At 42.6% G+C, this 23,090-nt stretch overlaps 2 protein-coding genes across 6 annotated transcripts in view; both read right to left on the bottom strand.

Annotated features, from left to right (window-relative positions):
- Nucleotides 1-193: 193 nt before the first annotated feature.
- On the bottom strand, nt 194-19,198 carry sec31a (SEC31 homolog A, COPII coat complex component). Of its 4 annotated transcripts, XM_020613602.1 has the most exons (28): nt 18,970-19,197; nt 17,706-17,785; nt 16,810-16,933; nt 16,531-16,729; nt 16,331-16,426; nt 15,820-15,960; nt 15,541-15,683; nt 14,865-14,964; nt 14,585-14,746; nt 14,318-14,470; nt 14,003-14,224; nt 13,825-13,899; nt 13,657-13,698; nt 11,882-12,151; nt 11,240-11,315; nt 10,313-10,491; nt 10,104-10,230; nt 9,840-9,985; nt 9,254-9,427; nt 7,747-7,995; nt 7,051-7,152; nt 6,464-6,566; nt 5,638-6,012; nt 4,114-4,169; nt 3,565-3,810; nt 2,944-3,063; nt 2,777-2,848; nt 194-1,767 (listed from the first exon to the last, which is right to left on the bottom strand). In XM_020613602.1, exons 2-28 carry the CDS (start codon nt 17,782-17,784, stop codon nt 1,588-1,590), a joined length of 4,011 nt encoding a protein of 1,336 aa, XP_020469258.1. In that variant the 5' UTR covers nt 17,785; nt 18,970-19,197; the 3' UTR covers nt 194-1,587. The 4 variants fall into 4 exon arrangements, with proteins under 4 accessions (XP_020469258.1, XP_020469260.1, XP_020469259.1 ...); XM_020613604.1 differs by lacking the exon at nt 5,638-6,012; XM_020613603.1 differs by lacking the exon at nt 7,051-7,152.
- Nucleotides 19,199-20,240: 1,042 nt separating this feature from the next.
- lin54 (lin-54 DREAM MuvB core complex component) overlaps nt 20,241-23,090 on the bottom strand; it is a 12,180-nt gene continuing 9,330 nt past the window's right edge. The window contains exons 14-15 of one of the 2 annotated variants that reach the window (XM_020613622.1): nt 20,585-20,636; nt 20,241-20,341 (exon numbers count right to left, since the gene is read on the bottom strand). In XM_020613622.1, coding sequence (XP_020469278.1) covers nt 20,633-20,636 — 4 coding nt within the window. In that variant the 3' untranslated portion in view covers nt 20,241-20,341; nt 20,585-20,632. Of the gene's footprint in view, nt 20,342-20,584; nt 20,637-21,686; nt 22,698-23,090 lie in introns of those variants that run through there. The other variant, XM_020613621.1, reaches the window with a different exon arrangement.

The raw sequence follows: 23,090 nt of genomic DNA, 5'->3' as shown, positions 1-23,090 counted from the left end.
CTGTGCCGAGGCGTGTTTTGGTCACGTGACTAGTGACGTTTGAATCACTTGAGTGACGTCCGAAGCAGTTGGGTGCATCGGACCTCATGTGAATCAGAACCAAGGCAGCCATCTGCGGCACCAACTCACACCGACTCTACTTAGAGATGTGCAACAGTAGAATAAGGAGCAATCAAAAGGATGCACCATCATATCGTAAATAAATACAATTTATTGAAAATATTGCATGTTGTTAATCTAAAACAACAGAAACTGAGTTGACCACTAGGACGCAGCTGAAATGAAAACCAAGTACAAGTCTCCTTCCTGTTTTCTTCTGAGGTCTGAATAATTAGCAAACAATTACCTCGACTCTCATTAACGACTGAGCACTGTGTTTAAGCATGCATACCTCAAAATTCCACAATAAAAGCAGTCTCTCTTTAAAAAATCCATTGCACTTTGCTGAGCCTCATGATTACACTACAAACAAAATGAATACAAATAAAACATTACACGTCCTCAACAAACAGGATAGCGTTGCTTTGCACTGACATCTTGGTCCAATGTGTTATATGTAGTGACATCAGTGGTGGAAGTAGGTCAGCAGAAGCAGAGAGGGTTTGAGTTTTAGCCAATGACATATTAGGTGCATTACAAAACAAAAACTGGGACAGCGAGCATCAAATTGGCTTCAAATACTTGTTTTAAAGTCGAACAGCCAACGTGAGCCTGCTGATAAGGTAATGCATGTTAAAATGATTTCAGGACACACTTCTCTCAACTGTCTACATTGCAGGTCTAGTGCAAAATATATGCAAGCAATGATATAGGTAAGAATAAAGCAGTTTTGCCCTTTTAAAACAAAAATCTATGTATATATGGATCATAAATGGGTGTAGTGCAGATATTGCACCAACATTTCCTAAATGATTGCATGATTGTGCTATTGTGAGCTAAAAACCTGCTGCACTGTAATAACAGCAGTCCTCTATCAATACCAAACTCATTAAAAGAAGCTTAATTCTTTATGTCAACTGCACTTATTTGGATTATCTGAACACAAATAGACAGAAATGCCCTTTAAATTCCTGAATCTCCTGTTTACATTTTGTTCAGTCCATCGTCTATAAGTTGGTCTTGTCCTCATTTATACCTGATGTGCTGAAACTGAGCATTCCTGACATTTTGTCATTTTTTAAATTATACTTCAATAGGGTTGTCGCATATTCCTAAAGATACTACTCATTAATCCATATGACTCCAAGGTTGAATTAAAAACAAATATTTAGTGTGACTTGTTGACTGAGGTGGGACTCTATTCTGTAGCCCCTTGCCATGTGCACCTGCTTTCACTGGGCTCAGAACTGACTTTCACCACCGAGTGCGGCTGACATCATGGCTTGTTTTTGAATATCGTCAGAAAACACAAATGGCACAAAGAAGAATTTGACAGTGTTTTCATATGTCTGAGAATTCTTCATCATTTCTGAATCAAATGGAGCTTCCTGTGAAATTTTAACACTGGTACTCAGCTGGACTCCTGACCAGCTACTCTCCACCGTCCATCAGTCGAACACCCAGAGGAGGTGGGATGTCTCTGCTTGGTCAGACCCCAAGTTTGTTGGCTTGAGTTAGCACCACCTTGAGTACAGGCATAAACGCCGACGTCTCGCTGAAGTTACTGTTACTGACTATGTGGGTGTGGATGTTGAGGCCTTCTGTGTAGGATCGGGACTCTATAGTTCGGGCTATGTTATGTAGTCCTCCTACGATAGCGGGAGAAAGCTGAAAAGAAGAAGAGCAGAAGGGGTTAGTGGGCAGTCTGAGCTCTCCTAGTCAACTTTCTCCACAATAGTTATTTGTTAGAATGTAAGAACATTTCGTTTTCTTACTTCTTACCTAAAATTTCTCTTACAAAGTTTTAGCTCATGTTTGTCAGGTACGTAAAGCCTAATGTCTTCAACTAATTGTGATCCAGGGACCACCATTCTGCTCTGAGGTAACCTAAAGACCATTGTTGTGAGGTGGACAGACCACCTCTATTTTAGAAGGAAGAAGGCCACAATCCAGTCTGAGTCCTCTGGCTGCTTTTAACCCTCTCCATGTCAAACAGCCAAACCCATGTTAACCCTGGTTGTTGCTCTTTCTTTGTCCCACTCTCTCTGTGCTAAAGACGCCACCTCTTCAGTCTGGCAGCTGCTGGTTCAGACTTTTAGCTGCCCAGAGCTCCTCCATGGCTGTTTGACATGACTACTGGTTGGAAAAACCCTTCTTCTAACCTTGGCTAGGCGGCAGGCGGGGCTGATTTACAGACCGTACTTTGACAACACAGGGTGGAGAAGCTGGAATAACAGCAGGAGGCTGTAGGCAGCAGAGGGTCATGGAGGGGGGGTGTAGCTGGGAGACACCACATCCCACTGTCACTGGGTTTATTAGACAATGTGGGAAATCTTAATGTACCTTTAAACTCTAAATTCATCCTGCAGACAAAGACTCTCTACATGACTCGTACACAAGGTCTGAACCACTTGAGATTTCACTGGCACCTAAAAAAGTAAAATCTAAATATGAGAAAAGTGATGAACATGGCAAGTTCTTTCTTCACTTGTACATAACATTTTCTGTTTGTATGAGGCTCATGAATGAAGTTCTCTTGTGTGTTTAAATCTACAATTGAGACTCATCGTTCAACTGAGTTGTTCAGTGTCCTTGGGTCAAACTACTTTTTATCATCACCATTATTATTACCAACCTCTGTCAAGATGAGGGAAACAGAGCACAGCCACATACTCACCGTCTGCTCTCTGAGTTTGTCATAGAGCGCTTCCAGACGCTTGTTGGCGTCGTCAAGCTTCCTCTTGGTTTGCTGTGAAAGAGTATGGCAGAGTGTGTTCACATAATGATCACCTACTCATTCACTGTGCTCAGGAGAGAACTGTTTTCCCTTGTAGATAAACTCACAGGGTCAGTAGCTACAGCCAAGCACTTCTGAATGAGCCCCTCAAATGTGGTCTTGAGGACCAGGTGCTCATCAGGGATCGGCTTCTTCAGGATCTTCTCAGCGGGGATAGACTGCAGAGGCTGAAACGATATTTCATCCAAATCTAATGAAATCTGATGAGGGAATCACACTTAACCATCACAACAAACAACAACAATAATAATAATACGACACTAAAATACAGCCATACAGCAAATAATGGTCACACATTAGTTCATGTCCCCCTATTCAGAATATTTGGAAACGTGCATCTTGGTACAGTGAAAGCCTGGTGAGTGATAAGGCTGCAGAACAGGAAAACCACTATGCAAGCAAAGGCATGTCATCAGCTTGACCGATGCTAAAGGTTCTCTAGAGAGAAGATGATGTGGCCACATCTGCAAAGTGACTGAGGTAAATATGGCTTTAGCAGTAGCATTATGCTAGCTCGCCCACATGTTCTAAATGACTGGTTTGTAAACATGTAGCAACAGTGTCAGGAGAACTGACCACAGATTAGTGTCTTGAACAGTCTGTTTTTTCTGTCAAAAGAGAACTGTGCATCTCACATTTTCCATCTGTAACCTTTACACTCTGTGTACCTGTATGACATCTCCAGTAGGGGCTCCTGGTGGGCCTTCCATACTGGTCTGGGGCACTGCAGGGTTCATGGGCGGAGGGGAGAGCTGCTGCTGGTGCATGCCTGAGTAAGGGACCTGAGCACAGTGTGGGCCTGGGACCATGGCCTGAGGGGCCCCGGAGGACGCCAGCTGTGCCTGAGGGTCAGCACCCAGTGGGGTCATGATGGGAGCAGTGATGGGGGCAGGAGGGGTGTAGTTCTCTGGAACCTGATGAATAGTGAGAATTATATTTCATTTAAAACATCCACCATCTTCATGTCTGTGCAAAGAGAGCTGAACAGAAGTTGCAGAAGTACATAATCATCTTCTCTGTGTCCCTAAAGCTGGATACACACTGTGCAACTCTGAATTCTGTGCGTTTTAATCCTTGATCACTGAATCACGTAACCCCGCTGAAACAGAAAAGTGATCTGTCAGAAATTTGGCTCAATTATAGAAACAGGCTGGGATGAGCTGTATGGGGCTAAAATCATGCCAAAGAGTCTGTCCGTTTTAGGTTAGCAAATGTACCTTCTTCTTTGGTGCTCTGTTCAGGGCTGGAGGGTCATTCCAACCGTTCTGAGGCCCTGCAGGAAAAACATCATCCTCTCAGATAAAGTTTATTGATTCAGCAAATCAAAAGATGCATGATATCAACTTGAAAACAGCTGTGCAAAAATGCCTCAGATCATAAATGATTCTAACAAACCTGAGCTTGAATAATCATCCTGATCTCTCCTATTACTCTGATGTAGGTTTATCATCTCTCTACATTCATGCAAGTCTATATATTAAAATCTAATATTTATCTGCTTGTGTTGACAAGAGAAACATTTTTCCTCTCTATGCTGTTCTCCACATAACACCAAAGAGCTTCTATTTAAGTTCTGGACAAAATGTTAATCAAAAGTATGATTAATATCTGTATAAAGTATAAAGTTAGCCCTAATTATAACGCAGCAATATAAAAATTATTTCAGGTTAGAGCTGTAATTGGGCCTGAAAAGTTGGGCCCGACAGGGCCCGAGCCCAGCCCGAGCCTGACAAGTACATTTTTGATTGACAGCCCGAACCCGTTTACAGCCCGACATTATTCAAATGTGCGCACGGCGCATGCACACAGCTTTTGCCAAGAGTCATTTATACATGCAATGCCAGTGCACCTCTTCACAACTGTCACATGGCTGGCAATAACAGAGTTTACAGGAACCCTCCCATACGCAGCCCCGACAGTAATTAGTTCTTGCGCCAGCTCTTCAAACCCCTCGCCATTTACGATATAAAAAGGCCTGATGTCTTTACAGCAAAAACTGACACACTTCTCCGTCATCGCTTGCTTCACCTTTTCAGGGATGGGTTTTGATGTTGTAAGAAACGATTTGATTGTAGGTTGATTCTGGGGCCTGGCACAGCATCGCTCAACATGCCTTCTCAGCAAGGAATTCCCTGTCGTTTTGCTGTCGTATTTTAAGAGAACGTTACATTTCTTGCATTTTACATAACCCACTGGGTCATTGTTCTCGTTATGCACATGTTCAAAATGTTGCCACACCTCAGACTTAGCTGCTGCTGGTGTAACCAAAAAAATAAACGCCAGAGGCAAGCCTTTGTTTCACCTCATCCATCTTCGTTCTTCGCAATGCATCTTTCTCACGCTAATTGAAACGCATCACGTGACCACTCATTTAATGCGCGAGCCCAAGCCCGGCCTGAGTAAAAATGATAGAAATTAAGCCCGGGTCGGGTTCAGGCTAAGAATTACAGCTCTATTTCAGGTTCCAGAGTACTGCTGGTAAGATTGAATTCTGCTGAAAGAAGACTGCATGTTAACACCGCTGCACTGATGTAACAGCTGCAGTTTTATAGTAATAAAGAGAATAACCTGACATTAAAAATAATTGGCAGGTAGTTTAACTGTGGAAATTAGAAGCACAGTTGTGCCTAAACATGGAGACTGATTGAGTTTGTGAGAACGACAGTGCTGTCGATCAGAGCCATGCAGACCTGGTCTCTGACAGGCAGGGAACAGCTCAAGGTCTGGCTCTAGCTCTGTACCTGAAGCTCCGCACAGTGGAGGAGGCATGTATGACACAGGCGATCCTGGCCCACCATGCTGGAAAGCCACTCCCGAGGACGAAGGAGCAGAAAAGGAAGAGGAGGGAGTTGAGTAGGCAGTGGAAAAGAAAGCATAATGAGAAGGAGGAGAGGAGGGTGGGCAGTGGCTGATGTGAGGCTGGCCGGGATAAACTGGAGGAGCTGGCTGAGAGGGGACGGGCTGTGTGTACTGGGAGAGAAAGCCAGGGGGGTGAGGAGGGGTGGAGGCCTCTGCAGGGAGAGGTGGAGGAACAGCAGCAGAGGAGGAGTACTGAAGAGGGTGATAGACTGGTGCCCTCCCAGCTCCAGGTGGGTACTGGTTGACCTGTGGGTAGGCTGGGAGTTACACAGAGGAAACAGATGCTGTTAGTGACAAACAGTTGCATGTTATACTGACAGTCTCATGCAACAGGACAGATTCAGACAGATGTAATGCAGAGCATGCTTCATATTCAAGTTACAGGCAAAGAGATAAACACACTGGAAAGACATTCAACAGACATTTTCATCTTCTATTAGTGACTAAAACTGCAGAAAAGATGAGCCATTACAGTCAACATTTCCCAAAGGAAATGCCTGCCAGTGTTTCAAAGCAAAGATGGATTGGAAGTGAATGGTTGGCAGATGTGTGCAATTTAGAATTGACCTTGTTTTAACAAACCAGTTGTTATAAACATCATTTTTAGAAGGTTGCTTGATGACAGTGCTTTTCTTTCCATACCAGTGATTTACTGAGCTGGTGCAACCCTTCAGCTGCTGTAACTTGTAGAGTTTATGAAACACTTACGCTGATACTGATGTGAGTACATGTACGCAGGAGTGGAGGAAGCTGGAGATACAGCAGCTGTGCCAGAGGCTGGCATCCCATACATGGAGTTTGAAGGCTCCATCTGCAAAAACGCAAAAAGAAAACATTAACTGTCCACTGGTGATCATCCCGGTGCTCTACAGTCTGAGTGCAAGAACACAGCATGGTGCTGCAGGAGGGCAGGGTCGTCCTGTGTCAGGTGAAAATTCATTTTACTGCAGTTCATTAGTATGAAAGTTGCTAAACAGCAACAGCATGCAGGAGTGGTAGATGTATTTTAGATAAGGTAATGTGATCAATGCAGTCATGCAAGAAGTCATTTTATTAATCAGAGTGCAGAAGAAACAAATGAGAGGCTGCATGGAGGCAGTGAATGCATCACAGGAGACAGAGGAAACAGTGTGGAGTCAGTGGGGATCTACAGGGACAAGGCACAGTAGATATCAGGTATCGGTTTGATCAATGAAAGCAGTCCAGCATTGTGTAGCTATTAAGCAGCGTGTGTAAGAGCATTTGTAAACAGCTACAGTGTGTATCGACTGTCGATGGGAGATCGTTACATGTACCTGCTGCTCTGCGGCGCTGCCTACTTGAAAAGGAGGAGGGACATTTGGGAGGGCTGTGGGAGTTTGGTTACTCCAGGAGGTGACAGTGGAGGCAGCCCTCACCTGAAGCACAGAGACACATGGCAACATGGGTGGGGGTGGTGGGGGACCAAGAAACACCACAATGCACCCGCACTGAACCAGCAGACATGAGAAAAGACAAGGCTCAAAGAACACCCCAAAAAATAAAGGTTGTACATAGAGAATGTGAAATAAGAATAGTTATCATTAATACTTAGAAGAGTCAAAAGGGAAATGCAGTCGATGAATTGACTACAACACAACAGCAAACTGCAATGAGCACTTCATTAGGTGGTCAGTCAGTGTGGAGATGAAGAACAGGAGGAAGACCGGTCTGGCCTCAGGTTTAACATACTGCACATCTAGATCTGTATGAATCCTGATGTTTAACAGCAAAAACAGATGTTTAAGGGCCTATCTAGGCCCACTTCCACCGTGGTAGAGAAATGAGGCTTGCACACACACACCCAGTTGATTTCACTCTATAAAACAGAACCAGGAATTTGTGTAGCTTCTGGTTCATGTGTAAAACCATATGAAAGTGAAGAACAGCAAAAACAAACATACAAACACACACTTGGATCCTTGTATGAAGTGTGATATGTGCAACTACAGGAGGAGGTCGGAGGAACGTACTGGCTGGTAATACTGCAGTTGTGCTGGGGCTGAGGCAGGTGTTGGCATGAGTACTGGAGCTGCTGCTGCAGAGGGCTGAGGCACCACAGCGGGCTGCACCGGACGGAACGGGTGCCGGGGAAGGGCTGAGCTGTGCTGACGGGCAGGCAGCTGAGACTGAGCTCTCTGGGTTTGTACCGGAGCTGCAGGAGCCACCGCCTGGCATCCCAAAGCCTGACAAAGACGATCACGAAGCTGCTGTACGGCAACCTGGAGCAGTGAGACAAGAAAGGTTCATCTATAAGACTCATAACTGTTTCAGTAAACTGCAAACTAGCAGCCTGCTGCACCAGCTGAGGGTCAGACTGAGACAAAACAGTTGTCATGATATCAACACACTACTACAGAGTGACATGACTGTAGACACTATTATCCATGGTCATTCTGGTCACCTCTGTTGTACTTTGGAAGTTGAGAGCATAGCTGTATCAACCATAAATAGTACTAATAGAATTTTGTTAGTTTTAGTCAATGAAAGACATTTTAGTCTAGTTTTCACCCTTTTTAATCCAGCAGTTATCTTCAAAATGTTTTGAGGCTCCAGCTGTTGCCATTTTTGACATGTACAGTTGCCATGGTTACAGGTATTTATTTGTCCCTGTGCTCTGTAGAAGCTGATTGAGTCCCATTCGGCCTATAACCCTGTTCACTAGGTTCAGACTGAGAGAAGCCAAACTGTGGGAGAACCTTAACACGGTGCGGCTTGTTTAGCCGCCATCTAGAGGCAGATTCAGGTGGTCGACTGCTCACATTCATCAGGAAGTAACTGATTCCACAGCACTTCCTGTTCAATGATCTGACCTCAAATGCTGACTGCTGCTGCTCAGATGTTTTATTGTCTTGTCTAATTCTCAGTGGACTGTAGATGAATTTAATTCGTAAACCCGTATCTTCCGGGAAGCGCTAACGTCAGATGACAGACAGAACGCTACTGCTACTGCTTCTTATTAACGGCAGTGCAACAGGTCAGGCAGCTAAATCAGCTTTAGAACAAGAGAGATTTGGTCTCACTCATCAGGAGCTACAGTTTGTGATACCACACATGCTGCTGATCACTGAATAAGTTATAAATATTAAAATGGTCTTTACTTTGTTTATTCTTCTTTCACGTTATGGTTTAGTTGTTTATCAACAAATCAAAAAAGATTTTGTCACAGTGATGAGATTAACACTGCTAAAATCACACTTGTGCCCTGATCGCTGAACTGTCGAGCACGGTAATGAGTGTGTAAAGAAAAAAGGCTCCTTTAACTGTAATACCTACCATTTTTCTAACTGTTCTGTCCCAGTTAAAAGTTGATAAGGAATGACTTATAATGTGTAAATGTGGTTCTATTCCACATGTTAACCCCATAACTAACATGTATGGTTAAGCTTGTTTTTACCAAGTTATAGCTTCCACACTAGCAGCTGACTTTGTCTGAGGGTACACACAGCTGGTGCAACAGCTTGCAGCTGTGTTACAGACCTGGTTGGTGTTGTTGGGCAGGTAGGTGATGGCACTGGACAGACTGCCCTGGGAGGCCAGCAGGTTGGCATACTGGCTCATCTTCTCAGCCAGTAAGATGCCAACAGCAGCGGAACCAGAGCGCTGGGTCTGCTCCGCTGCATGCTGCAGCACCACCACCTTCTCCACCAGGTCCTGAGTGGCAGAAACAGCACATTAGTATGTCTATAATAAAGAGCTGGGCTCGATTCAGAGTTTTGTTTCATTGCTTCGAGGCAACAGAACAAGTGCATAACAGAAAATGTGACATTATCACCTTATAAAGTTATAATGTTAGCAAATGAACAGAGTGGAGCATTTAGCAGCTAAACAACCTCCTGTTACTCCCAGGAAGTGGTGGAGACCAAAAACAGAGCTAAGAGAAAGGAAATACTAAACTAACATCTATAAGATGGACACAAACACAACGCCACATGATAAAATCTGGATGTGTAAATAAGGAACTATTTGCTAACAAGTGTGCACTATCAACTGAAAAGGTAATGATATGTCAATATTGTGTTCCCAACTTGTTTCTACTGCCCCCAACTGGCCAGGTGTGACACACCTGGAGAGACAGAGGACAGTATCCATCCTGCACTTTGGTCCAACAAGACACTAGTTTCTCCACATTGCCGGCACAGATGTAACACAGACAGGCCTGTGCCTGCAGTTGAGCATCTTCTGCTACTTCCAGTCTGCCCCCGAGAAGGTCTAACAAACAGATGTTCCATTAGAGAGAATAAATTCAATGCTGACAAACAACACAGAATGCACCGGTGAACCCCTGAGCAGGAAACAGCTAAACATGACCCCCACATGTCAAACTAACCACAGAGGGAAAAGAACTCCTCAGGCTGAGCGTAGGTCATGACTGCAGCCAGAGCTTCCTTCCAGTTCTGCAGGTCACATGTCTTCAGGATGTCATGCCAGTCCTTCATCACCACTGCACTGATCAGCTACAGGACAAACGTGCAGTTCACTGATCAATAAAACTCACTTCATAAAATCTCAGTAACAACTCTCCTGGTTGCTTCCTACCTTGCTTATCTTGCTGTGCGTTTTCGTAAAATACTTCTTCTGGGTTTTCTCTAAGAGTTCGGCCCCTCCAGCGATGGCCAGAATGATGCTGTCTGCCATGCGGTTGTCATAGAGACAGAGGTCCACAGCTCCGTCAAAGTCTCCAGTCAGAAGCGCCTGTGTGATGAGCCCGTCCACATCTTGCAGGAAACCAAAAAGTGAAAATATTTTACAATACTCAAACAGCCAGAGATTTTGAACAGAACATACCAACCTCGTTAGCTTAATACGTATCACTATTTTAATGTCCACAACAAACTAGGGCTAACGTAGGCTACATTCACATCACAGGTCTTAATGCTCAGATCTTTTTTGTGTTGCTGCTTCCCGTCCATGCGTATCAGTACCATGTACCTGGTGTGAACACCGCTGAGCTTCTAAACTGCCACACATGCACAGATGTAACTGAAACGTGAGCCATGTGTGCACAGAAATAACAACCAGGTGGTGTGTGCGAACGGTCAAATGCCCCAGTTTCCTCCCAAACCGCTGGGTTACGATATGTTCCTTCCAGTTTGGCCTGATCAGAAGCTTCTCCATAAACGTCCACCACATGTGAAACATCCTGGTCTCTCCACTGACGCCGTCACTGTCATCACTCTCCTCCATGTTTATTGTTACCGGTCTGTGAGGGGCCGACACTGAATGATGACGACAGGCCGTATGTGCAGAGGAGGAGACGTTAAAACGACCACATAGATTCTGATCTGACCGTTCTGATAGCGCTTGCACAGTCAGAGGTCGGAGAGAAATCGGGTCTAGGAGCACATGCGCAACTGATCTGAAAACATCTGATTTGGTTTGTTCACACTGCTGTGGAAACATCAGGTCTGAGTCACTTCAGCTAAACGTAACCTAAATCTTGTATAACGCTGGAGGAGATGTTACCTTGACTGATGCTGAGACTGACTGGAGCTAGAGCTGGGACCCTGGTGGACTCCACCTCTGCTGGTGCTGTCATCTCCTGAAACACCAGAGAAGCATCTCATGATGTTTGATCTTTTCTCTTCTCCTTTCACAATGTGTTGCAGGATACTGACTATTATTAAAAAACAATAAAGGTCTACAGTACTGCGAGCAGCTGTGTGAGACTGTACTTTAGCACTTTGAAATGAATTCTAACATCAGCATGCTAATATCTAATATCCACAATCTTAGTTTAGTGTGTTAGCATGCTAGCATTGCTCATTAGCTACATGGAGTTCAGATGACGTTAAGAGAAATTAGTCATTAGTTTTATGAACAAATAGCTACAAAACTAAGTACTGGACAAACTGAAGCTCTGTCCTGATGATGGCACTAGATGAGACGTCCAGGGTGCAGCATGTTTGTCTGTCAACCATTTTACCCAGCACCACAAATGCGAACCCACTGGTGGTGGTAGAGGAACAGCCAAGGTGCCACCAGTGTCACCGGGATTCATCCTCTAGGCACCCTGGATTTCTGGACCAAATTTCATAGCAATCCATCCTCACCCCTCATCCACGAGTGTATTGTGGATTATAAAAATGTGCAGTAATAAAGGTGTACCTCCTCCAAAGGGATCTCCTCTTCCTCATCTGCCTCCTTTGGGGAAACCCGGTCCACATTTTCTTCTGGTTCACTGCTATGAGCATCCTCTGAATTTACTACAGCTGGCTCTTCAGTCTCTGGGTCAGGAGTGGGGTCCAGTTCAAGTGTCGCTGCTGGCTGAAGGTTTGCTGCAGCAATGATGTCGAAAGCTGCCTCGCCAGTGTCAGCAGGTGGTACAAGGCTGAGATCTGATAAAGGTCGCAGGCTGGATGGAGCAGGTACATCCACCTGAGGAAGATATGGATTCAGGGTCAGTGATAATATGAGAATTTTCAAGCATAAAATAAAGGAGGCTGAAGTAAACAAAGATATATCAGTAGATATTTGGGGAGAGGTGTGTAGGGAGGCACGGCTGATGATTCACTTAAATACCTGGAGGGAGTTTAAATATAGAGTATTAACTGAAGATATCAGCAAAGTGGAGCCCGACCAGCTCGAGTGGAAAACATTTTGACAGCAAAGTGGCAACCGCACCCATATTTTGTGGTCTTGTCTAAAGTTAAATAATTTTTGGATGGATGTGTTTGTTATGTGATGAAGAAACCAAAGTAAGATTCATTTGTGCAGCAACAGGTTAGAAAACTCAGCAAGGTATCATCTGGCTAAGGTCAGACTTGGTTTCATTTTGTGAGGAATGACAGTTCAGGACTAGCACTGTGGTCTAATTAAAAGATGGACAAGACAGACAGAATGAGAGAGAGCTTGGGCTGAAGGCCATTTTCAAGCTGTGGCTCTAAAAAAAGCAAGTTTAGAAAACTGTCTAGAAAATTCAATATCAGCACTAAGTTTGGACTTCAGTTCAGGGTGTATGAACAGACAATACATTTACATCTCACAGTGGGAGATATTCACAAAGACCACAGAGAAAATAGCCGTAAGTGAGAGACTGTAATTGTGGAAGTAAAAGCACATGAAAATCGTTTTGTTTCCTTTGAGAAGCTTCAAAAAAGAGAAGTTGTGTTTGCAGCACTCAGTCAAGGAGTTGTCTTTGTGAATACTTGCAACACTTCCTTGCAAAATGTTAAGACACAGACAACAGCCCCTAATTACAGCCATAGTGGTCGATCGGTTCTGTTGTACTGTCAGTGAAGCGGTATGGATGGCACAGTAAGCAGGAACCAATGCAGAGTAATGTAGTGCAGTAATCGGCAATTTAGAAGCAACTCTGTAATACTGGCAGGAACACTTCACCCTGCTGTACATATAAAATCAGCTGATTTAGTTTTTAGACTAATTTCGTTTTCACTGCTAAGGCCAAATAACCCCATAATACTATGAGTGCATATCACATTAATGGCCTAACCACCGTATGGTGTAATAAACAGAGGTGGTGTGACATCACGCAAGATAAGTAGCAGTTTAAAAACTGACATAATATAATACTTTCACCATGAGGTAATCTGTTCAGTTATGTGAATTAAACCGCTAAAGGTGGGAAAACAAAAACCACTGACTCTGTTAAATATGAAGCTATACATGGCAGCCAGTTAGCTTAGCTTAACTTAGCTTAGCGTAAAGACTGCAGGGAAAACTGCTAGTCTGGTTGTGTCAACTGTAAACACAACAAGTTGAGGTTCTGCTTCTACTTTACAACCAATTAAGCTAAGCTAAGCTTCCTGACTCTGTCATATTCATCTAACACTCAGCAAGAGTGTGAATAGATGCATTTCCCAAAATATCAGTGAACTCTTCCTTTGAGATGCTCCATAAGTTCCTGTTCTCAACAAACTCACCTTCAGCAGATCAGCAGGCTTTTCCTCTAGTGCTGCTGAAATCTGACAAGAAAAGGGACACAAGATGTACTGACAGGCACTTGACAAAAGTATTATGCAAAAAATATTTGGGCAAAAATACAAACAGCATCATATGGGGAATACATCTGATTGGAAAATACATCTCACCTTTAAAGCCAACTCCTCTTTGTTGTACCCAAGGAGTTCCAGGTACTTGCTGCGGATATCGCTTTCGAAATTAACCTGAAAACAGTTAAACAACATAGAGAATGACACCGAAACTTACTGACAACCATAAATTTCCAGGTTTTTCCTCAGATATTACTACAAACAGTGGATTTCATACCTTGAGGAAAGACCAAACAGTCTTTTCAAACTCATTTTCAGCTGCATTGATTTTTTCCTGGCAGAAGTCCACGAAGCTGCCTGAGCTCAGAGTGGCCTGCAGCTGATCGGAGCGCTTCAAAAAGGCTGTTTCTGTAACAACCTGGCTGATGTGTACAACATGTGAAGTTGGCTGCTGAGGGTTCAGCTTTGGGTTCTCCAAAGACACCAGCTTCCCACCAAACTAGGTGTGAGCAAAACGCAAAAGAACATACGTGTTTCAGATGGGAAAACAAAGAAGTCTTAATGTCGTCAAAGGAAAAGAAACAGGACTCACAGCAAACGAGGCTCCTACAGGCCTGCGGATCCACTTGGGTGGCTTCCTCAGGAGGTTTACTGTAACTGGAGGGGCATTAGCCTGGGGCAGCTGCAGAGGGGGCAACATTTGTCCTGTCCCAAAAGGATCCATGTTCCCAAACGAGTTGCTGATCTGCAGCAGACACCCAGAGCCAAGTCAGACACAAAACAGGAGGCTTAAAATGCCAGAAATGTAAATTAGCATCATGTTGTCAATCACATGTTACACTATGCTGTTAAAGCTCACCTGGTCAGCTTGTCTCTGGCTCTGCGTCTGGCTACTGCCTCCCATGATGGAGAAGATGTCGATGTGTCCGTCAAAGCCTGCAACCGACAGCACGGCGGGGTTTCTGGGACACCACTGGACGTCAAAGCACCACTGACTGCTGGTGGGCAACTCGTACAGCACCTGAAGGTTCAAGCTGATGATTTACTTCCATCACAGGACAACAGTCAGAGATGTATTTCTTCATGACCAGCGTAGCCACGTAGGTTGTGTAAATAAACTCTATGTGAATGACTTTTACCTCTGCTGTGTTTGGATTCCAGCACAGAATCCTGCTGTCCTTCCCGCAGCTCAGGAGCAGCTCAGGATCAGCCAAGCTCCAGGCGATCGACAAGATGCCCCTGCATGTGAAGAAAAGGAGAGCTGTCTTAAACCCCATGATTTCAAAGGATAAGGTAATATTGTTACTTACTGACAAAAAAAGATCATGAAAAAACAAAATTAAAAATTGTATATCAGGGTTAAGACCTCTGTAGTCTTTGAGAAATCTATTTACAAAAATGTCTTGAATGTAGAGTTACATTTTTAAAAACAGAAGCAAATGGTTATTATTTGGGACCTAGTTTCAGATTAACCCACATTTGGTCTCTACTCAGTTTTCCAGCAGCAGCACGTGTGTGTGGGACTGAGTCAACACAAATTACAGTGTATGTGTTCATGGTGATGAAGGACCATGTCACCCAGTGCAACAGTGTGGTTGATTAAACCGTTTCTGGAAAACAATGGAGCTCAGTGGCACAGAGGAATAAGATACACAGCTGATACTTGTTAGTAGGACACATTCAGTGACGATTTTGACCTTTTTATGGATTTGCTGACAATAAAGAAAAACATCAGCAGCCATAACATTTCAGACTGCAAAGGAAAACACAAGAATGTTACGCTGCTTTGGTGCCAGATCTGATAGATCTTTTTACCGTGTGTGGTTCTCTAAAATCTTGAGAGGAGAGGTAGCAAAACGTAGGTCCCACATCTGGATGACCGGCATCCGGTCGTCCTCCGAGGACAAGACCAGCTGGGTGGCCACTTCTGGGTTCCAAGCCAGCCCAGAGCAATGCATCTAAAACATGCATGTACATGTTGCATTAGACTGTTTAAGATGAGCATACAGTGCAGAAGGATTATGAGATGCAAAAATATTTGTGTCCAACACAGCATGTGAAAGACTCCATCTGGGTGCAGAAGGAACAACGTACTCTGTTGCTGTGGTCGCTAACTTTAATAATGAGGTCATTCTTGCGGAGGTCCCACACCGAGGCTCGGCCACTTGGGTTGGCAGATGCCAGGATGTGCTGAACTTGTTTGTTCCACGACACACAGCTGATGTCCTCCAGAGGCTTTCAGAGACAAACAGCAACTTTTAAATGGATCAGCCATTTACCGCTGTCCTATTTACTACTAAAAACTGTTATATATGTGCATGAAATGATACAGATTACGTCCACAACATCATCTGATGACACAAAAACAGGCATGAATGTACATGTTTGACTAGGCATTGTTCTCAATTTTAATGAGAACATTATCACTTAATGTGGCATCTGAAGAAACAAAGCCTAATAACACACAAAAGACAAGAACTTCACATTTTGACAGTGGAAATCCCTGAATAACTGAACTTATTGAAAGACACATGAAGTAAATTTAACTGAGTCAGTTAGATTTACACATTATAGCAGAAATAAAGGTAAAATGCACTTAAAGAACCTGAGTTTTAGGTCCTGGTGTCATTGGAGAGCCAAAGTTATTCATGTCCCAGATATAGATCTCTGACTCATTCCCACCTGATGCAACCAGGTTTGTCTGCAGCAAAAAAACAAGGGATGACAATACAAAATAAGTCACTGCGGTCACAGATTTAAACAGAGCGCATTCGCAAAATGTCACACACTGGAGTTAGACCGCACTTGAAACGGGTTGACATCAAGAGCTCTCACTGGCCCTGTGTGCTTGTCACTCTCAGCGATGACCACATCGCTCTCTCCAGTGATGATCTTCGCAGGGTCGTACAAGATGACATTACCGTCCTCGCCTCCTGCAATGAGGACCCCAGAGGGATGCCCTTGGGCATCCATCCCATAGGGACCCCACACCAGTTTGTGGTATCTGTAGGGAGCAACACATCTGTGTCACACACAGCAACATGAAAAAGTCAACAGCATAAGTGTGTGAGGAGCTCTTTCTACCTGTGTGTGGAGGAGAAGCTGCCACATGATTTCATGTCCAGGGATGGTTCAGCCAAGTCCAGCTCAAAAAACTCCAAGGAGGCATTGGTGCTGAAAGAGGCATCCAGCTGCTGGGCTGATGTTCCTGCACAAAGGAAGCACAGGAGCCTTTTGTGTCAAGCTGCAACGGTGAGCCAAACAATTGATTTTCACTTAGCTGCCAACAATTTTTCCTAATAAGGAATTTGTCAAGCAAAAGTGCCAAATATTGGACAATTACAGGTTCACAAATATCAGATACAGCAAAACATTAGAAAATGATGGACATTTTTCACAGTATTATTATATTTTATAAACCAAAAAAAAAAATCAAAACTGTTACATAATGAGGAGATTAATTGTTAATGAAATTCACTGCTGATCATAGATTAGATCATAGATTAGATTCACTTTATTGTCATTACACATGCACAAGTACAAGGCAACGAAATTCAGCTTAACATCTAACCAGAAGTGCAATAACAGCAGTGCAGAGTGTGCAGTATCTACAGTCAGTAATTTACTGATAGATATGTAGAACATACTACTATGTTCATCTACTTTGGTTCAAGTGGATCGAAATTAATCATTAGCTACAGCCCTTAAACTCTGTTTCCTTGACAATTTGTTGCTGTGTTAGATTAAATGCCCTTCTTTTAACATCAAAAAATGTGATATAATGGTCTCTGTTACTGTCATTTGCAAGTGGTTTCAAAAGGCAAACAGCTGCGAGGCACGCCCTGCGAATACTACGTGTTTAAGTGATTGCATGAATGAATGAAGACTTAACAGAAATGATACAAAGTCCTGCTAAAATACCACAGAGCAGCAGCAGCACCAATAGCTGGCCTGTGTTGCTGCCGGCTGCATGTTCATACCTGTTGCCAAGTAGATGGGGTGGTGCTGTGCAGGACTCCAGCTCTGGATGGCTGTGCGGCTGATTTCTTTGAGTTTCATCCTGGAAAAACAAGTGGAGATTTTGAAAAATCATGCAGTAATTACTAAAGTAGTTACAGTAAATTATGTATTTATTTTGCATGGCTTTCAGAGAAATAGCCACAGATAAAACATGCGAGGTTTGATCTATTTTAATTCCTACAGCAGGAGTAAAAAGCCTATAATGCCATTTGCCTTAGAACAACACAGACATTTCCATTTCTGTAAGTGTTCCTGCTATTAATACTGGCTGTGAACAACCAGTATGAACAGTAGCAACAACTACAAGAACCCTTATCTGCCACTAGTAGTGATCACTGTAGAGCTGTGTTGGAGCAATGACATTCAGCGGTTCTGAAAGGTTCACTAAATTAAAACATTTCTAATACCACATACAGTAAACTGCTACCAGTCATAATACCACCCAAAGTACTAAAGATATCAATAAAAAAGAACGGCAGGAACAATGAGACCTAGAATTATTTAACAAATGCTGTGTAGACTAAATGTCTATACATGTTTATTTTGACACTTTTGTCATTAGTTCTGTTCTGTACCAGAAACAAATTCCTTGCGTGTAACATGCTAGGTCAGATAAAGGCAAATGTACTCATTATCCTTTGGTTAATATTACAAATAACAGATTAATCATTAAACATGACCTGGACCAACAGAAGCAGCAGAAAATGAATGGATGAATAAAAAAAAATCTAATCAATTTAAGGTCAGAGGTATGCAACAACAGTGCTGGGAATTTCCCAACCATTCTTTTATCTAAAATCATAGACTTTACAGAATTTTTAGTATCTTCTACTGCTTTATGAGAGAACCCGAGTTAATTCATGCTTTTCAAGACCTGACAATACTTTGAATAGATGTAGATCTCAGGAAGTTGTACATATATATATTTTTCCATTCATCTGTTAAAATTAGCAAACAAAGTACAGTAGAAGCTAGCAGCAAGCTAACAGTTGATTGAGAACCACACAGCAATGACAATAAAAGCCTCAGTAGTAGGAAAAATACGCAGAAATGATTTGTCAGCTTCGTTCAGGTTTTTAAAGATATGGAACTGTAACGTTACGTCCTAGTACAACTACCAAGGGTTATACCGTTTTTTTTACCATGCTAGTTGCAGGCAAAATATAACAGTATGAAGTAATTGCACGCACGCGCATATCTTATTACTCCACTAAAGCGGCTTACCTTTCCTCCTTTGCTCCTTCTTACATGAATGCACACATAAAAGGTAAAACACGAACACCTTCTACCAAGTACAGGTTCCCCTTTCGGTTGTGCTCAGAATTAACAGCTGTAAAACACAAGAAGCTGGGGGTACCGGGTCCCGGCTCGACACAGATATCCACGTCCCCACTGGTCTCCATCAACGTGGCAGTAAGCAACAGTCTCCTCCTACCACGAAGAAGAACAACTTCCGGGGAGCGTCCTCAACCACAACCCTCCTTTCTTTTAGCATCATGCTAACAATGCTAGTGTTCACTAGCTCCAAAACGGCATACTAATTTTGGGTAGCCCTTTAAAATTCTTCCAGTATTTAAAAACGTGCATCTTAGAAGAAAGGTATCCAAAACATCACTATTTTGGATAAAATTAGGCTATAAGCGCTTTGTGACGTGTTTGGCAATGACAAAGCTATTATTTTCAATTGATAAATGATCATTTATCAAAATGTATTGATTTTTAATCATTTTCATTGCCATATCCGAGTTGTAATTTTTAAGATTTTGTATTTTTGCAATGACTACAGCATAGATGAATAAACATTTTCAAAATAAATCCTTAAACTGACAGAAGCTGGAATAAACAATACATGAATTACTGTTTAATTCATTGATTTCATACATAAATGTAATTTTATTAAATAATCAGTGGTATAATAAGTACATTTTCCTAAAAATACTAATAATATTTAAAAGTACAAAAGTTTTAGCAGACTACAGAAAATCAAACATCCTTATTTGGACAAATATCGGATTCCTCATGTCAGAATTACCACTGGTAGAAAGTAAGTTAGTAGCCTACATTTACTTAAGTACAATTTCGATCTACTTGTACTTTGAGTATTTCTATTTTGATCTACTTTATAGTTTTAATCCATGACAACTACAAGATGGGATAATTTCAACTACTTCTTATACTGCTGGGTAGCCGAATCTACAATACTGCAGCACAATTTATTAGCCGATTGTAGCATTTTGTATTTGTCTGTAGTATTTTGTATTAACCCGAGTAGTAAAAGTAAAAGCTGAGTAGCTGCTTACTTCCTATCACCGTCACTCAGTTCTAATATTAAAAGAATGAAAACAGATTTAAATGCAACAATGAGATTCCTCAGAACTTTGTAATAAAGTCAATACACATAATAAGCAGGTGAGGTCTGGTGATCCAGATTCTCCACCAAACAAAGAAAAATTAAAACTCCCGACTTTGGTTCAGTTTGCATTTATTTGGCAATTAACAACTTAAGGTAAAGAAACAAAAACAAATTTAACCAGTTATGTACAAATACTGTAGATTTAATTGTGTGAGGACATCACCCGATATCCGCAGGTCGACCCTGAAAATGAAAATCAGACATTAATGCAAACTGAAAAACATAACATTCCTCTATCTGTTCTACACCTGACAGAAGCAAAGGCTTTAGTGAAACACGAATGCCAACACCCTCATTGAGAAACTCATGAATAATCTTCCCCAAACACAGGAATGGGTCAGATGGGTAGTGATTGATATAATCATTGGGATGGCTATTCACTTCACAAATTACAGAACTGTACATACAGTATATAGTTTAACTTACATGCATAGCAGGTCCACAAAGTTTGTCACTGCTGCCGTCTTCCTCAGTTTATCTGTCAAAGCAAAATATATTTAGTGTTCAGGTGTTAACTTTAGCGAATTACCCAAAAAACGGTGACATAACCTGCTTAAGTGAAATTAGGCTACACAAACGTTAAGATACATATGCACAACAAAATACTGTCGAAAAATGAAGTGTTATAATTCTAAATTACATGCCGATTTAAAAAGTTGTTGCTTTTACTTAGGAAAATGTCTTTGGTCGTGCTCTGTTTGTTCTGAATCTTGAGCAAAAACTGAGCTTTCACGAAAAAGACGTATTTTAAAAGGAGTTTGGCGTGGCCGATATCGCGCTGACTTTTCCAAACCACGTGCTCAGACGGCGGTGGGTTTACCCCGTAAAGGGGGCTAATTACGCCGTCTATAACATATTAACACGAAAAACAAGATTACTGACACATTTTACTAGCAACATACTTAACTGGCTAACGAACGAAGACCCTTGTGCGGCGATACAAAGTTGCCAAACGTTGCAAAACGAAACTTCATTTGAAAACCAGGTTCAAAATAAAAGAACGATCTAACCAATCACGTCACTGGGATTCACCGAACTATGCAAAAAAACAAGAAACAAAAAACACTTGCAGGAGTATAACTTTTTATAAAATAAAAATGGGCACCTTTTTCAAGAACCCCAAAGCCTGCTAATTGAGAACTACATCACCACCCGCTACCTACCTTCATTATGTCCCTGCTATGGTTTAGATAGGTGTGCGTTACCGCCACCTACTGCACGGGATGACCCCCGTTACACTATGTCTTCCTCTCAAAATCAGAATCAGAATATACCCAAGTGTAACCCCACAAATTTTACACCTACAAGAGGTTTTCAACTAATTATGACACGGGGACCACCGACTAAGAAATAACCAGAAGACCACTGTTGTCAGGTGGATCGCCTGTATGGGCACTGTATTAATACCCAAAATCACCTTGGCTTTTCCAAGTGCTATATAGCTGGATTAATTAAATTATTCACAAATAATAATATATGGAAATCTAGTGACAGGAACAAGTGACAGGAAACCACTTAAAAAGTATCAGTTACTCTTTTAATTAGTGATTTTAATATACTGTAAGGATATGACTAATATCAGGAAACAGCACCAGAAGAAATGTGCACTTTCCTCAACTGTTCCAGCTATTCTGAGCAGTGCGGGTGTGTGTGTGTGTCTATTTGTAATGCATTGAGTGTGTGCATTTATCATACAACTGCATCCAGGATAAAACCTACGATTGCCTCTACTCGTTTTCTGTAAAACAATTTAGCCTAGCCATAGTTAATAGCTTGCAGCAATAAGCCACACAATATTAGCGCCGACAATGATTACAAATACTTGTCAAAATAAATATCAAAAGATACATATTCTGTTTGTCTACAGTAAGCACAAATATACTGATTAGATACAAAGTAAAGGCCTGTTTTTGTCAAAAACCTCAAAATGGGAAACAACGAAAGGAAAAGTGGAGAAAATGGAAGAACAAATGTTTGGAGAAACCATAGAACTCTGCAGGCAAAACGAAGTGATGGAACATTTAATATCCGGTTCTCAGTCATTTCTGTGAACGTGTGATAGTTCAGTTTTGAAGTTGTCAGTTTTGAAGGCAGCTGTGTCCATTTGCTGAACAGCACAAAGAGCTATTCGCATCTATTATTCCAGCTGGACTCAGCTTGGCCCAGGCAGGAGAATCTGTCTACTGTCAGGACATTCCTCTGGTCTTTGAGGAGGGTGACAACCTGTTTCCCCGCAGGAGAGAAACCCCAGGGGTCCGAGACAGAGTGCAGAGCGGTCCACGCTTCTCCCCCTGTGCTGGGACTGGTCAGATGGTGGAGAAAGTCAGAGTGCTTGGCCTAGCTGCCGATGGAGGCAGAGTCTGCTTTGGCCTTTGCCGCAGAGCTGATAATCCTCATGAGGCAGTTTCCAAACTCCTCCAGGATCATCCTCTCTGCTTCAGCCTGAGACTGATGAGTCTGTTCGGCCTTTCTAACCTGTTCCACCAGACACTCGCACGTCGCTTCAATCACCTCCTTCGTTACAAACGTATACGGCAGCCTGAGAGGAAAGGAAAACAAGGGCTTAGAAAGAAATGTCATCAGCTATCACTGTCTGTCAGCAGAGTGGTGATGGCAGCAGGGCAGCCTCCTGGAAGTCGAGGAGTTCCGAGTCAACTCGAATCACTGCACAGCGTTTTGTAGCTGTATCGCTGCACACAGAGTGACACAGGAGAACTACATGACACGTACACCTTCACTAAGTTTTTCAGAATTACCTAATGACAAATCTAACTGTGACTGGAAGCAGGGTGGGGCGTCTCATTTCCATTAGTTACTCTCACACTCAGTTCCAGTGCGGCTGTGCTGAATGTTTGTGAAGTCGGCTAAACTACCAGAGCTAGATGCTGGTCGACCCTCCTTCTCTGGCCATCCTGTGTGACTGGCTCTTCAG

This window comes from Monopterus albus, unplaced genomic scaffold (genome assembly GCF_001952655.1).
Source record: "Monopterus albus unplaced genomic scaffold, M_albus_1.0 scaffold135.1, whole genome shotgun sequence".
Lineage (NCBI taxonomy): Eukaryota > Metazoa > Chordata > Actinopteri > Synbranchiformes > Synbranchidae > Monopterus > Monopterus albus.
The sequence above is the reverse complement of the archived record's forward strand: the minus strand, read 5'-3'. Positions and strand labels throughout refer to the sequence as shown.

What these genes read in the sequence shown, in the direction of transcription:
- sec31a (XM_020613602.1), bottom strand. Translation starts at nt 17,784, where the DNA reads ATGAAACTCAAAGAAATCAGCCGCACAGCCATCCAGAGCTGGAGTCCT. An exon ending in TTAGCGACCACAGCAACAGA is followed by an intron (nt 15,684 to 15,819) that starts GTACGTTGTTCC and finishes TGCATGTTTTAG; the next exon opens with ATGCATTGCTCTGGGCTGGC. An exon ending in CTACTGGAGATGTCATACAG is followed by an intron (nt 3,064 to 3,564) that starts GTACACAGAGTG and finishes ATATCGTTTCAG; the next exon opens with CCTCTGCAGTCTATCCCCGC.